The 14779-nt window shown below is 42.9% G+C and overlaps 1 protein-coding gene across 5 annotated transcripts in view; it reads right to left on the reverse strand.

Annotated features, from left to right (window-relative positions):
• Window positions 1-305: 305 nt before the first annotated feature.
• Cryzl1 (crystallin zeta like 1) overlaps window positions 306-14779 on the reverse strand; it is a 39895-nt gene continuing 25421 nt past the window's right edge. Inside the window, exons 7-13 of one of the 5 annotated variants that reach the window (XM_031364413.1) lie at window positions 11828-11961; window positions 10016-10127; window positions 5916-6014; window positions 4822-4940; window positions 3456-3561; window positions 1675-1720; window positions 306-896 (exon numbers count right to left, since the gene is read on the reverse strand). In XM_031364413.1, the coding sequence (XP_031220273.1) occupies window positions 797-896; window positions 1675-1720; window positions 3456-3561; window positions 4822-4940; window positions 5916-6014; window positions 10016-10127; window positions 11828-11961 (716 nt within the window). In that variant the 3' untranslated portion in view covers window positions 306-796. Of the gene's footprint in view, window positions 897-1674; window positions 1721-3144; window positions 3337-3455; window positions 3562-4821; window positions 4941-4975; window positions 5298-5915; window positions 6015-10015; window positions 10128-11827; window positions 11962-14779 lie in introns of those variants that run through there. The other 4 variants (XM_031364415.1, XM_031364416.1, XM_031364414.1 and 1 more) reach the window with 4 other exon arrangements.

A 14779-nucleotide genomic window follows, 5' to 3' on the forward strand; every position in this document is an offset into this window, starting at 1 on the left:
GGGCATAGTGTCAGCTCCGGGTACCGAGCATGAATGCACAGCAAGCAACACATTGAGTTGTGGTGATGGGCAGTTACTTCTCTCCGGGAGAAGCCGCAATATCTTTCTGCGAGAGATGGTGGATGGGCCCGAGCTCAACACAGTACCCACGAGGGTGGAATGTCCGGCAGCTTCAGGCTAGCCTCAGGCCAACTCTTCCAATCTTGTCCCCGACCACCCCAGCCCTCTATGCAAATGCCACGCCACTACTACAGGACCAGGTACTATGATCCTGTAATGATCTCGGAGAAATTCAGAGTGAATGGATATTTAAAAACAATTTTTAAATGCTAATGGATTAGATACTTTGAAGTCGGAAAATACAAATGCTAAAATAATGGCATCAAAGGTTTGTTAAGGAAGGTGTTGAGAATGAAGTTGATACAAAATCAAATTACGTTTTAACGGTATAGCAAAAGCTTGTGACATGTATTGACAGAACAGTGTAGCTTTTGCTGAAAGCAGTTTTCTTAATGGAAAGAATTTTATAGCAGAGGAAAAGTGTATAGATACAATAACAAAAAGAAACTTTTGGAATGTCCCCTTTAGATGTTAAAATTATTTGGATTGTTTGCACATTAATTTTGGAAGTATTTTTCAAATATGTCAAATAACCAAACATCTTATTGTGGCAGGAAAACAGGCTTAAAAATAGAAAATCTTGTTTTGTCTTCCTTGATTTTTCTCAACAATTTCCAAAGAAAACTGGCTTCATATACTGGTGTGGATGCATCCAACAGAGGTCTGGGAAAGAAAATTAAAATTGAACAACTTGCTTTTTTCTTTCTTGATTTTTCTGAACAACTTCCATGGAAACTTTTGCCTCATACAGTGGAATGGGTTCGTCAAGTAGAGGTCTGAGGAGGAAAAATGATTAGAAATGTCAGGCACAGGCACAGATGAGGAGGTCATGCAGGATGCAGCTGACCATACATTTGATTATTTTCCTTAAAATAATACAAACAGCTTGATGGTGGTGTGTGCCTTTAATACCAGCACTGGAGAGACAGAGGCAGGTGAATCTCTGTGAGTTCCTGGTCAGCCGGTCTGAGCTAGATAGCTATCTTAAAAAGAAAAATCCAAACAAAAATTATAAACTCATTCATTAATATTTCTGTGGCTTAAAATAGTAGTAATTTCCCTTTTTTCTTTCTTTTTAAAGACAGGGTTTGTCTTGTTAGCTAGCCCAATGTGGCCTAGAACTCATGACTCCTTTCTTAGCCTTCCTTCCAAGTGCTGTGAATACAGATGTGTACCACAACACTGGACTAAAAGTGTTTAAGTTTTGAAAGAAAAAATATACTACTCTGTCCCTTTATCTAATTCTTACTTTAAAATTTATATAAAAACCCAATTTGAACAACCAGGGTATTTTCTTCCTCTTGTCAAGCTACGAATTATTTCAAATTCTTTGGCAAGAGGGACGAAGAAAGGAGAAAGGTGAGACATATAACAGAATTGAGGGGAGAAAAGTCACAAGATCTTTTACCTGTGGGATACCTCACTGGTACACACCAGATACATTTTGAGAAACATGAAAAAAACAGCTATCATAAAGCTGGAGTAAATACAAACACCCACTTTATCTCTTTGAGAATTGAAACATGATTTAGTTTTTTGTTTGTTTTAGCATACCTGAAAATACCAGCTGATAACTTCTCCATCACGTCTTTTAAGATGCGTAAATGGAAGGCTTGTTAAGGTTCAACTTAGCAGAGAGGGGATTAAATAAACCATTCAAGATGCTGGGCAGGACTCCATTTTCTTTTCATAAAGCTTTGCACTTTTAAATTCAAAGTGGTACCCCAGCGACTCAAACTGTCACTCACTTCTAGAACACAGGAATAATTTGCAATAACTGAGGTATGACAGGAACTCAAGCTCCAGAAGATGAGTGGCAAGAACAGCAAGCCAGCACTGGGGCTGATCAGAGGAGCCAGCACTGGAGCTGATCAGAGGAGCCAGCACTGGAGCTGATCAGAGGAGCCAGCACTGGAGCTGATCAGAGGAGCGCATTAGGCAAGGTATTCAGCATTTCAGCTCTCACAGGGAGTAAACATCAATTAATTCAGTTGATAAAAGGTTCAATTTGCCTAAATTCTTTTATTTGTTTCAGAAATGAGAAAAAAGCTTGGTAATCTGCATCTATTTGTGATAGTTTTTTGTTTGTTTGGTTTGGTTTGGTTTGGTTTTTGGTTTTTCGATACAGGGTTTCCCTGTATAGGCCTGGCTGTCCTGGAACTCACTCTGTAGACCAGGCTGGCCTCGAACTCAGAAATCCGCCTGCTTCTGGCTCCCAAGTGCTGGGATTAAAGGCATGTGCCACCACCGCCCGGCTATTTGTGATAGTTTTAATGGAAATGTTCTGCACTGGTTCTTGTGTCTGGAGACTTGGTCCCAGTGGGTGTTAGAGGAGTTAGGGAGCCTTTAGAAGGCCCGTCTTTGTTGTTGGAGGAGGTGCTTCACTGGGTGCAGGATTGGATGGCTCACTGATCACTCTCTCTCTGCTTCAGGTGTGTGGATAAGGGTGTGTTAACCCAGGTTCCTACCCTGATGACAAGGCTTCGCAGCCATCATGGACTGTAGGGCAGATTGAACTCTTCCATAAACTGAACCCTTCCATAAACTGCTTTTGGTCATGCCGTTTGTCGTAGCAACAAAAATGTAACTGGCATACTATGTTACTAGTAATCAATATTATATCCATATTAAGAAAAAAATAAATATAAGAAGGTGTGGAGAGATGGCTCATTGGTAAGATCACTTGCTGTATTTGAAGAGGACCCAGGCTTGGTTCCCAGCACTCCTGTGAGCCCTAAGTGTCTGTAACTCTAGTTTCCAGGGACCTGATACCCCTCTCTTGGTCTCCTTGAACACTAGGTACACAGACAACATGCAGGCATAGACCTATACACAGACACATACACATAAATAAATAGATGAATGAATAAATAAATTTCTAAAAAAATTTCCATTATGATACTTATAAAATTAAACTGTAAACATTTTGGAATATTTTATGCAATGGTACCAACATAAAAGTTAAGTATGCTACCAATTAAGGTATCATGTAATGTGGGGTAAAAGCAAAAGAAAGTTTTCTACCTCATTATTTACCTCCCATTCAGAAGGAGTTAGACCCTGGTGTATGATTATGATTCTGTCTCTTGCTCCTGTACCATTGGGCACACAGTAGCAGCCTCTGTAAACATCAGTCTTTTCACCTATGAAATGGAACCACATTACTCAGACCTCATAGGCTTACTGTTTAAATGAATGCAAGATACATGCCACACTGTCAGACAAAGTCAAGGAAAGCTCACAGCTAATTATAATTCCTTAGTGTTACATTGAAAGAATTTATGAGCACAAGGCAATTCAAAGCTAGCAATTCAAATCAGTAGAAAAAAGGATATAAAGATATTTTCCCTGTTGTGCATTTGACAAATTCCAAACTTCATCATTAAGGAAAGCCACAGTTGCTCCCTTGAGGAAAAGGCAATGGCTATCGGGAGGATCCAACTTTGATGGAAGAGACAAAGACAAAACAACTACTATTAAGTTGAACAGCACCAAGAGGCTTAGACTAGAAAGTCTTTAGTAAAAATTCAACATTGTAGAAAGCACAAAAACTTGCTCCAAGCTTAAACAGCCATTAGCTACGCTTAGGTTTTCTTCTCTATGCCATGATGAAATAGCTAGGACAGGGCAGTTGCAGGGCCAATCTGGAATCCAGGGGGTAAAACAGTAGAGGGTAATGTGTGTAGCAACTTCTCTGTGTGCCCTCAGCCCACTACTATCACACACCTTTGTCTGGACGGGTACTATATAGATTACGGGTATTATTATAGTACTTATATATTAGCTATGATATAAACATTCAATTAGAATTCTGTTCAAAAATATAACCTTGGAACGCCGGGCAGTGGTGGCGCACGCCTTTAATCCCAGCACTTGGGAGGCAGAGGCAGGTGGATTTCTGAGTTCGAGGCCAGCCTGGTCTACAAAGTGAGTTCCAGGACAGCCAGGGCTACACAGAGAAACCCTGTCTCGAAAAACCAAAAAAAAAAAAATAATAATATATATATAACCTTGGGAGGTAATTCATCTATACAAACATATAGGAATATCAATTTGGGTTATAAAATTATGATAATATTATTTATAAATATTTCATTACAGTTATGAGGTTAGTGGAAAGAAAATTTTTAGGGTCTGGGAACTGACTCAAGCTACCAATGTGCTTGTTGCACAGATACAAGGACCCAAGGTCAGATGCTTGTACCCAGTGAAAGGGCAGGTGCAGCAGCACAGCTGTCATCCCAGATGTAAAAGGCCAGGTGCAGCAACACAGCTGTCATCCCAGTGCTAGAGAGGCAGAGACAGGAGGATACTTGGGTCTTGGTGCCAGCCAGTCTAGCCAAACTGGCAAGCTCCAGGCTAAGTGAGAGAGCCTCTCTCAAAAGATAGGGTGGAGAATAGAGGGAGAGACCAGATGTTTACCTCTGGCCTCCCTTGCATATACACATGCACACAAAGATAAAAGTGTAATTTGAAATACAGTTTAAAAATCCAGATGTCACTATGTGCAATTAAGTAGATACAACTGCAGTTCATTCTAACTGAACGACTTCCCTGCCTGATAGAATTTGACTAGTACATACCTAACATAGAAAAGAAGCTACATTCTTTTAAACACAGGGTGTAATTAGAACTCATGCTGTTCTTTGCTAATGACATTCCCTTGGTGCAATAGCAAGGCTTTGTTATTTCTGATAATACCTGAAGGTTTTCTTCTGTGGTTACCCAATGGCCTCCAACACCAAGAAGTGTGATGATGTCATGCTTATGTGGCAGTTGTAATTTTACAGCTGGTTCATCATCTTTACTATATAATCTCACTTACAAATGAATAATTAAAAAAAGAGAAAAAAGATATCTTATAAAATCTGACATTTTATTTTATTATCAGTCTGTTTTATAGCAGGGAACACTTTTCTTTGTAAAAGGAAAACTTAGTTGGCTTTATGCTATACCAAAATGTACTCTAGACTTAATTACAATTAAATGCAAAATAAATTTTTATTTGGAAGCAAGCAAGGTATTTCTCATGATATTCTAACCAGCACAGCTTAATACAATGGGATGGAATGCTCTCTCATTAAACCACCAGTCACACACACTGAAGCCACATTTGGAAAGCGATCACATTGAAGTTCAGCATTCACTCCACTGATTTTATACTTCAGTTTCAAATCCTGGAAAACAAAGATCAGGAAGGACCACACCCGATGGCCACAGTACAATAAAATATAAGTACAATAGTTGTGTTGGCTCATCACGATGATCCTTCAGGAGTAGTGCTGCCCGCATGTGCACAGACTAGGTGTGAGACAGATACAAGTTAAATGTAAAAGCTCACGAAAGAGAAGGGAACAAACTAACTTGTTTTCCTCAATAGGCAGTACAGAGGCCAGCCATCCACTAGAGGGCAGCCATGCCATGCAGTACCCGTGCCTAGGAAATGCTGGGCAGGCATGTAGTATTAGGCACCCACTGTGGAGACTGATCCTGATGATAGGTTTGCTCACAGGGATTCCCCTGTTCTGTGTAAGCTTCAGTGCCTAAGGCTTAAAATGTGTGCTCCCTCTTCCAGAGGAACAGGGTTGAGGATGAGAATGAGGGAAGAAGTTAGACTTTAAATAGGTGAATTAAATTTAATTAAAAACAAATCCTTAAACATCCGATTTTATGAATGCAGTAATAATTAGTTCCTAGTTAAACCTTTTCTTCAATTTATCTAACTAAAAACATCACACAGGCTACTCAGTTCTCAGGTACCCACCTCCTGCATCTGTCAGTTCTCAGGTACCCACCTCCTGTATCTATGACAATATCTACTCCCAGGCCACCTGTTTCCTCCAAACAGCTTTCAGCAACATGGACTTTCCCATTAGACACATCAATCACACGGGCTGTAAAGGATAGGAAATCAAACAATTGTACTGTTTGCTTTGAGATCAACACAAACAGATCGGGGGGAAAAGGAAAGAAAAGCTAGTAAGTTTAAACAAATATTAAAAGGAAAAAGTCAATTCTACTTAAACTGTTTTAAGGAATTCAATCTTGAACTGTAAGGTGCAGTTTAAAGGAACGGGTTAGCATATTCCCTAGGCTGAAAGCATGCACATCTCACCCGAATCTGGCCTATGACAGTCAGCTGTCTGTGAACGCAGGACATTCGGCCAGCCCCAGGCACTAGAGATGCACCCTGTGTCTACACTGTGGCACTCGTCATTTCATCCCTTCTCAATCATGAAAACTACCTCCCCTGGCTCCTCTAGCTCCCTGGAGTGGAGAACAGCCCTGAATGTGAGGAAAAGGAATGGCATTGGTTTTGGTAGAGATAGGAGAAAATCAAGGTAATTTTAATTGGCTGCACTAATTGCATATGGGCACATGCACACACATGCATGCACACAACACACACACACACACACATGCATGGACACTTTTTTTGTGTCAGTGGTGCTAGGTGAAGGACGTGGATAAACCATGGACCTTATCAAATGCAAAAAAGCAGTCTACTATGGAGCTATGTCCTTAGCTCTTGAAAGAATTATAGCAATAGAAAAATGAATTATATTAATAGTATAATAGAACTATTCTGAGAATTGAAAAATTTCTCAGAATTTGAACCAATGAGGATATAATTGTATTTCATTTTGTTTTTAGCACCTTGATGAGGACAATGTTTGTCACAGCTGTTCAGACTACAGGCACAGTCTAACAGCAATCTGTGACTCTTGGTGGTGAGATAGGGCAAGGATGGGGTGCAGAGTGAGAGTGAAGAAGCAGGGCTGCAGAGTGCAGGGTGAGTGTGCAGCAGCAGAGGTACAGGGTGAGCGTGCAGAAGCAGGGGCTGCAGGGCTGCAGGGGTGGAGGGGTACAGGGTGAGTGCAGAAGCAGGGCTGCAGGGGTGCAGGGGTACAGGGTGAGTGCAGAAGCAGGGCTGCAGGGGTGCAGGGATGCAGGGTGAGTGCAGAAGCAGGGCTGTAGAGGTATAGGATGAGTGCAGAAGCAGGGGCTGCAGGGGTGCAGGGTGAGTGCAGAAGCAGGGGCTGCAGGGGTGCAGAGGTACAGGGTGAGTGCAGAAGCAGGGCTGCAGGGGTGCAGGGTGAGTGCAGAAGCAGGGCTGCAGGGTGAGTGCAGAAGCAGGGGCTGCAGAGATAGCTCACACGCTGGACTTAATGCATTTCCAAAGGACCTGAGATCAGTTCCCAGGTTCCTGGTGCCGTTGTCACACAATTCTCAACTGTCTGAAACTCCAGCTCTAGCGGATCTGGTTCCCTGTTTTGGACTCTGCCAGTACCCGCACACATGTGGCATACATACACACATATAAAAATAAATCTTAAACAAAAACTACACAAACCCGGTGGTGGTGGTGCACACCTTTAATCCCAGCACTTGGGAGGCAGAGGCAGATGGATTCCTGAGTTTGAGGCCAGCCTGGTCTACAGAGTGAGTTCTAGGACAGCTAAGGCTACACAGAGAAACTCTGTCTTGAAAAGAAAAAAAAAGAAAAAAAAACTTTACACAAAGGTGCTGGGCAATCCTGGAGGGGCAGAATCAGCCAACAGGCATACAGTTTAGCTATCTACCTGTGTTCTAAACTCTCTCCATCTTTCCACGCCTGAGAGTAAACCCAGGGCTTCATGCATGATAGGTAGGATTCTATCGCTGAACTACAAATGATACCTCCATTCTGTTTTCTTTGTGTGTATATGAAAGTTTGTAAATGTTTATGGGTGAGCATGTTCACATATGCACTTGAGGATGGAGGCCCAAAGCCTACAGTGGACATGATCCTCAACTGTTCTGCAGTAAACAAAATAAACAAAAAAACCCACTGTTTTGTATTACATTCATTGTGTGCATGTGTGCAAATTTGCATGTATGTTTTATGTATGTATGTTTGCACATGAGGCACAGAGGACAACTTGTGGCAATCATTTTTCTCTTCCCACCATGTGGGCCTCAGGGAAGGCATTTGGTGCCTCTACGCACTGGCCATCTCATTGGGCCATCCACTTCTGTACCTTTTTTTTTTTTTTTGGTTTTTCCAGACAGGGTTCTGTATAGAAATCCACCTGCCTCTGCCTCCCAAGTGCTGGGATTAAAGGCGTGCGCCACCACTGCCTGGCCACTTCTGTCCTTATTGAGGTAGGTTTCCATATCTGTGACTTGTCATTCGGGCTGACTGATCTAGCCAGCTTCCCCCAGGGATCCCATCCAGCTTCTACCTCCTGAGTGCTGACTCCAGATGGATTCTGGGGATTGAACTCTGGTTTTCATGTTTGAGTGGTGACTGCTTTACCCACTGTACCATCTCCCTGCCCCCAATCTCCAGTTTCTATTTTATATTATTTTATATTATTTCCTTGATTTTATTTCTGTTTATCTTTGTTAGATGCAGAAAGCAGCAACAGAAATAACTTGGGGCTAGCTTAAAGTCTTAACTTTGTCTTGTTTATATCTTTTCTCTCTTTCTTTCTTCCTTCCTTCTTTCCTTTTTCTTTTTTCTTTTTGGTTTTTCCAGACAGTGTTTCCCTTTGTAACAGCATTGGCTGTCCTTGAACTCACTCCATAGACCAGGCTGTCCTTGAACTCACTCCTCCTTGAACTCACTCCGTAGACCAGGCTGTCCTTGAACTCACTCCGTAGACCAGGCTGTCCTTGAACTCACTCTGTAGACCAGGCTGTCCTTGAACTCACTCCGTAGACCAGGCTGTCCTTGAACTCACTCTGTAGACCAGGCTGTCCTTGAACTCAGAGATCCACGTGCTTCTGCCTCCCTTATCCTGGGATTGAAGGCCTGTGCCACCACTGCTCAGTTGTATCTAGAAGAAGCTAGTTAAAGTCTCTGAAAGCACTGTTGGTTGCCAGGAGCTTAAAGTCACATTTAACATGACTGTTCCTGACTGCCCTTCCCTTATGCTCTACTTGGTTGGCTCTGTTACTTTCTTCGTTCCAGACTTCTCTTGTTCTATTGTTCACTATTCTCAATACTTTTCTTTTCTGTTCAACCTTTTCGAGAGCTTCCCAGCCTCCACCATGACCTGCACATTTCAGCTGTATCTTTTCAGCCTGTGTGTATGTGTACATGGGCCTGCCGCTCAGCATTCTGCACAAGGCAGGCAGTGTTCATGGCTGAGAAGTATACAAAGCGGTGTAACAGTATTGATTGACAGCTGAAATAGAGACAGCCTGTGTTTTTAAATTGTGTTAAAGTTGACTTAGTTCAAACTTGGTTAAGTTGGCAATAATAGGACAAGGAAGAAAAAACAGAAGATGTAAAAAAAAAATGTAGATTTAGAATCTTAAATAGGGGCTGAAGCTGTAGCTCAGTGGTAGCACTTGATTGCCATCATCATGTAGACCAAGTGCACGAATACCGGTAACAAGAAACTTTAGGAATGAACAGTAGCACCTAAGGAAATCTGGGCTTAGCACATATGCTAATTCTTATTTGGGATTCTGTACTTGGTTTTACGAGTGTAAATTATCTTCCTTCCTTCCTCCCTCCCTTCCTTCCTTCCTTTCCTTCTTTCTTTTTTGGAAAAGGATCTCAATGGTACCTTAGGCTGGCCTTGAACTCATGATTCTCCTGACTTTCCTGCTAAGTGTTCAGACTACAGGCAAGAGACATCATGCCTAGCTACCAGTGCAGGTTTTGATTTCCCTGTAAGATTTCATGTTTTAGCCGGGCAGTGGTGGCGCACACCCTTAGTCCCAGCACTTGGGAGGCAGAGGCAGGCGGATTTCTGAGTTTGAGGCCAGCCTGGACTACACAGAGTGAGTTCCAGGACAGCCAGGGCTACACAGAGAAACCCTGTCTTGAAAAAAAAAAACAAACAAACAGAGAGTTCATGTTTTAAATGGTGTGTATCGAGTGCTGTAACATGTAACTCACCTAGAGAAGGCCTAAGCCTTTCCAGATGCTGCTTGTCCTCCAGGCTGTGGGCTGTTGCGATCACCTTGGCTCCTCTGTGGTGTGCTAGCTGAATAGCTATTGTGCCAAATGCCTGTGTGGAAACACGTATCAACAGATACATGTGAGAGAGCACACCTAATTCACTTCATAGACCATTTAACACATGTAATTCTTTAGTGTTATTTTAATATATTTTAAAACATTACATAATAGAAAAAAGAAATAATTTGCTCCAATTTAGCAGGGAAATCATCTTGTTGATTCCTTCCTAAGTGCGAGGTCAGACTAATCATACATAATAAGTCCAAGGATGGAGGGCCGTGCTCAGAAACATGTCTGTGGAAAACAGTGGCCCATAATAGAATCATTGGTCAAAGCCAGCTACACAGCATGGATGAGAATCTAGTTATTCTGCTTCAATGATCACAACACTTCAAGAGCTCTGTCTCTGAGTCCTTGGTGAGAACTAAGGAACCAGGAAAATTCTCTCCTGGTGGTAATGTCAGCCCAGAATTAATGCTAAACCCCAGGAATGTAGCGTTCATCAACAACCTGTTAAAAAAATAAATTCATGTGAGCTGGAGAGATGGCTCAGTACTGACTGCTCTTCCAGAGGTCTTGAGTTCAATTCCCAGCATCTACATGTTGGCTCACAATCATCTGTAAAGGGATCTGATGCCCTCTTCTGGAGCGTCTGAATACAGCTACAGTGTAATCATATACATAAAATAAATAAATAAACCTTAAAAAAAAAACCACGATTTTACCCTGTTTTGCACCTTTTTTTTTTCCTGAGACAGGGTCTCACTATGTAGCCCTGGCTGTCCTGGAACTCACTCTCTAGACCGGGATGGTCTCGAACTCAGAGATCTGTCTGCCTCCTGAGTACTGGGATCAAAGGCGTGCACAACCAGACTGGTTGCACCATTTTTTTTTTTAAAGATTTACTTATTTTGTGTATGTGAGTACACTGTTGCAATCTTCAGACACACCAGAAGAGGGCATAGAATCCCTTTACAGATGGTTGTGAGCCACCATGTAGTTGCTGGGAATTGAACTCAGGACCTCTAGAAGAGCAGTCAATGTTCTTAACCACTGAGCCATCTCTCCAGCTCCATTTTTAAAAATGAGTCATGCATGTAGCATCTTAAGGGTTTTTTCTGTGACATGTAAAATACTTCACATGAGCCCAGTCTGGGCCTCTGTAATCTGTCTGATGGATGCCACAGCTCTTACTAGCTAAGCATGAGCATGGGGCTAGAGCTCAGACTCTGTAGAGGTTTCAGGATGACCCTACAGGCTCACGGACTGTCTCACTCAGAGTAACAGTAATGAATAAAACGGCCTAGCTGGGACGCTTTGGGGTGATCATCACTGTTGAAAAAACCAAAAGAGCCGGGCAGTGGTGGCGCACACCCTTAATCCCAGCACTTGGGAGGCAGAGGCAGGCGGATTTCTGAGTTCGAGGCCAGCCTGGTCTACAGAGTGAGTTCCAGGACAGCCAGGGCTATACAGAGAAACCCTGTCTCAAAAACAAACAAGAGAAAACAAAAAGTCTTGCCTTGCTTTTGAACTTCCTGGTGGATTCAGAGCAGTCACCAGCAGCCACACCAAGTCTAACTTGTACGTGCTAATTATAAAAGCTGTCTTCAAGGATAAAATGCGAGGATGGGAGAGAAATCTAACCATTTAACTACAAAGAAGGACACCTGCAGACAACTTCTCTACAGTTCCTATGTTTACAGTATATTGGACTAAATTTTTTTTTAAACAGAATCAACTGGGACTCACACTTGCCCCGTCCATGATCAGCACAGACTTTCCAGGAGAGAGCTGAGAAAGATAATACAGAGCTGTGCAGGCTCGGACTCCGTCCCGGACCACACCGGCTGCTTCCGTCCATGACACCTTTTCTGGCTTATGAACTATCACCAAGAACAGGAAGAAACAGTTCATTAGTAAGTCCCATTGGTTCTTCATCGCTGCCAGCACAGGCGCCGACCCTGCTGCAGGCTACCCTTCCCGGTTTGTATCATTAGGCGCTCAGGAAGCCCACACAGTTGCGGGGCTGACTATAAAACACACACTGGTCACAGTGCCTTCCTCCTGACCAGCCCTGCTCCCTATGGCCCTGTTTCTCCTTCAGTTCATCACACGGACACTCAACAGTATCAGTTCTGCCTGTTCTGAACTTGATCTTTTGTATATTTCATACTGTCTTTAAATTTAAAGTGTGTGAATACATGTGAAAGACACAGTGTATGTACAAACAGCAGAGACATTCCCTGAGCCCCACCTTAGGTTTTTTTAAAATGTAATTCATTTTTACTTATTCACATTACCTCTTGCTCACTGCCCCCGTCCCTGTCACCCCCTTCCCTTCTCCTGTGAGTGGGCAGAGATCCCCTCTGTATCCCCCCTACCCTGGCACTTAGTCTCTCCCACTGAGGCCAGGCAAGGTAGCCCAGGCAAAAGCTTTTGGCATAGCCCCTGCTCTAGTTGTTCCAGACCCACATGAAGGTCAAGGTGGATCTGCTACATATGTGTGGGGAGGCCTAGGTGCAGCTCGTGTTTGCTCTTTGATTGGTGGTTCTGACTCTGAGAGAGCTGCACAGGTCCAGGTTAGTTGAGTATGTGCTGCTGAAGCAAGCACCTCACCTGAGTTTTTAAACAGCGTTTTCCTGTCCTCATTAGGAGGCAGTGTGCAGCTTTCGCTTTTATTAATCTATAGCACGGGCCACGTGGAAGTCTCTGTGTTTGTCGTTCTTAGCTGGTGAATGCGTTTGCAGTTTCGGCCTGGTAACACTAAGATATCAGGCAGTGGCTCTAAGCAACAGCACCTACTGCCAGAATAGCTGCTGGCCATCCTTGGCTCTGTGACTCTCATTTGCTCCTCCTTGTCTAATAAAAATGCAGAGGATCAGCTGTGCAGTGGTGGTGCATGCCTTTAATCCCAGCACTTGGGAGGCAGAGGCAGGTGGATTTCTGAGTTTGAGGCCAGCCTGGTCTACAGAGTGAGTTCCAGGACAGCCAGGGCTACACAGAGAAACCCTGTCTCAAAAATAAAAAATAAAAAATAAAAACAAAAATGTGGACGATCCTCTCCTCCATGCTTGCCAGCCTCTGGAATACATTTATGAAGTGATGACGTCTCAGTGGTCCCTTGTTTATTGTTTTATACAATTTTCATATGTTTCAGATGCTTTCCGCTGCATTTGGAAAAACAATGCAAATTCCCAATATAGTTTTAAAAGCTCAACATATAGCTGGGTATCATGACATACACAGTTAATCCCAGTACTTGGTGGGGAGGAGTGTGCAGGGGAGTGTGCAGGCATAGGAAGGCAGGACTCTGTTAGTTTGAGACCAACCTGGACTACATAGTGAGTTCTAGGCAACCCATGGCTACATGGTGAGACCCTGTCTCTAAATTAAACAAACAAATAATATTCCTGTCTCCCAAACCCTCAAAATGGGATGGCAGACTAAAAAGTAAAGTTCTGTATGATCTGCCCATTAAGCTGTTTCTTCACATTTCAACTAATTCGTGTTCAAATAAATTGTGGTGCTGTCTCCACGAAAAAGCACCCCTTTCTGTCAATCACTCTCACAAAGTATGAGCTGCTCACAAAGCAGTCAGCAATGCCTTACAACAGACTATCGCCACCTATGCCCCATCCTGGTGAAAATGCTGGGAATGAGACATAGAGTGTTTCTTTAGGACACTCTTTCGGACAAGCATGATTTATAGACTGGCTTTCATCCTTGGTTCCTGTCTTATTTCCTAAATAACTATAAGTGTATCTCTCATCAAAGTATTTGGACCTTGGTTGCCTGCTCGGTGAAGATAAAAGATGGCCCTTCCTATTGCTGGGGTGTGTCAGTTCAGAAGCAAGCTTCAGAGACCAAAGACCCCCTGGCTCTCTGTTCTAATCTTGCTGTTCCGGTCTTGGAGCCATAAAACTCTGACATGTTTTGTTTTTAAAGATTTATTTATTGTTATATGTAAGTACACTGTAGCTGTCTTCAGACACACCAGAAGAGGGCGTTAGATCTCATTACAGATGGTTGTGAGCCACCACGTGGTTGCTGGGAATTGAACTCAGGACCTTTGGAAGAGCAGTCAGTGCTCTTAACCGCTCAGCCATCTCTCCAGACTAACTCTGACATGTTTTGCCTGCTGGTAGATATGAAGACCTTCTTTTTTTATTTTTATCTATCTGTCTGTCTGTCTATCATCTATTCATCTATCTGAGACAGGGTTTTTCTGTGTACCTTTGACTGTCCTGGAACTTGCTCTGTAGACCAGGCTGGCCTTGGACTCAGAGATCCGCCTACCTCTGCCTCCCAGATGCTAGGATTAAAGGTGTGTGCCAGTACCAAAGACCTCCATTTTAGTGGGGGTCCTGCCCTATATCCAAGAGGAAGAGATATGAGAGACATTGTCCTGTGTATTTCATTTGTTTATTTGTATCGTTTAATCTCCTTTATAGTAAATCAGTAAATGTGTTATCCACAGTTCTTTAAAAATTACATTTATTAATTTGTATTTTATGTAGCAGTGTTTTGCCTGCATTTATGCACATGCACCACATGCATGCTGGGACTCTTGGAGGTCAGAAGAGGGCACCAGATCGCCCTGGATGGACCTAGAGTTACAGATGGTTATAAACTACCATGTGGGTTCTAGTAATCAGACTTAGGTGTTCTGTAAGAGCAACAGTGCTCTTTTTTTGGGGGGGG

Source organism: Mastomys coucha, unplaced genomic scaffold (genome assembly GCF_008632895.1).
Source record: "Mastomys coucha isolate ucsf_1 unplaced genomic scaffold, UCSF_Mcou_1 pScaffold12, whole genome shotgun sequence".
NCBI lineage: Eukaryota > Metazoa > Chordata > Mammalia > Rodentia > Muridae > Mastomys > Mastomys coucha.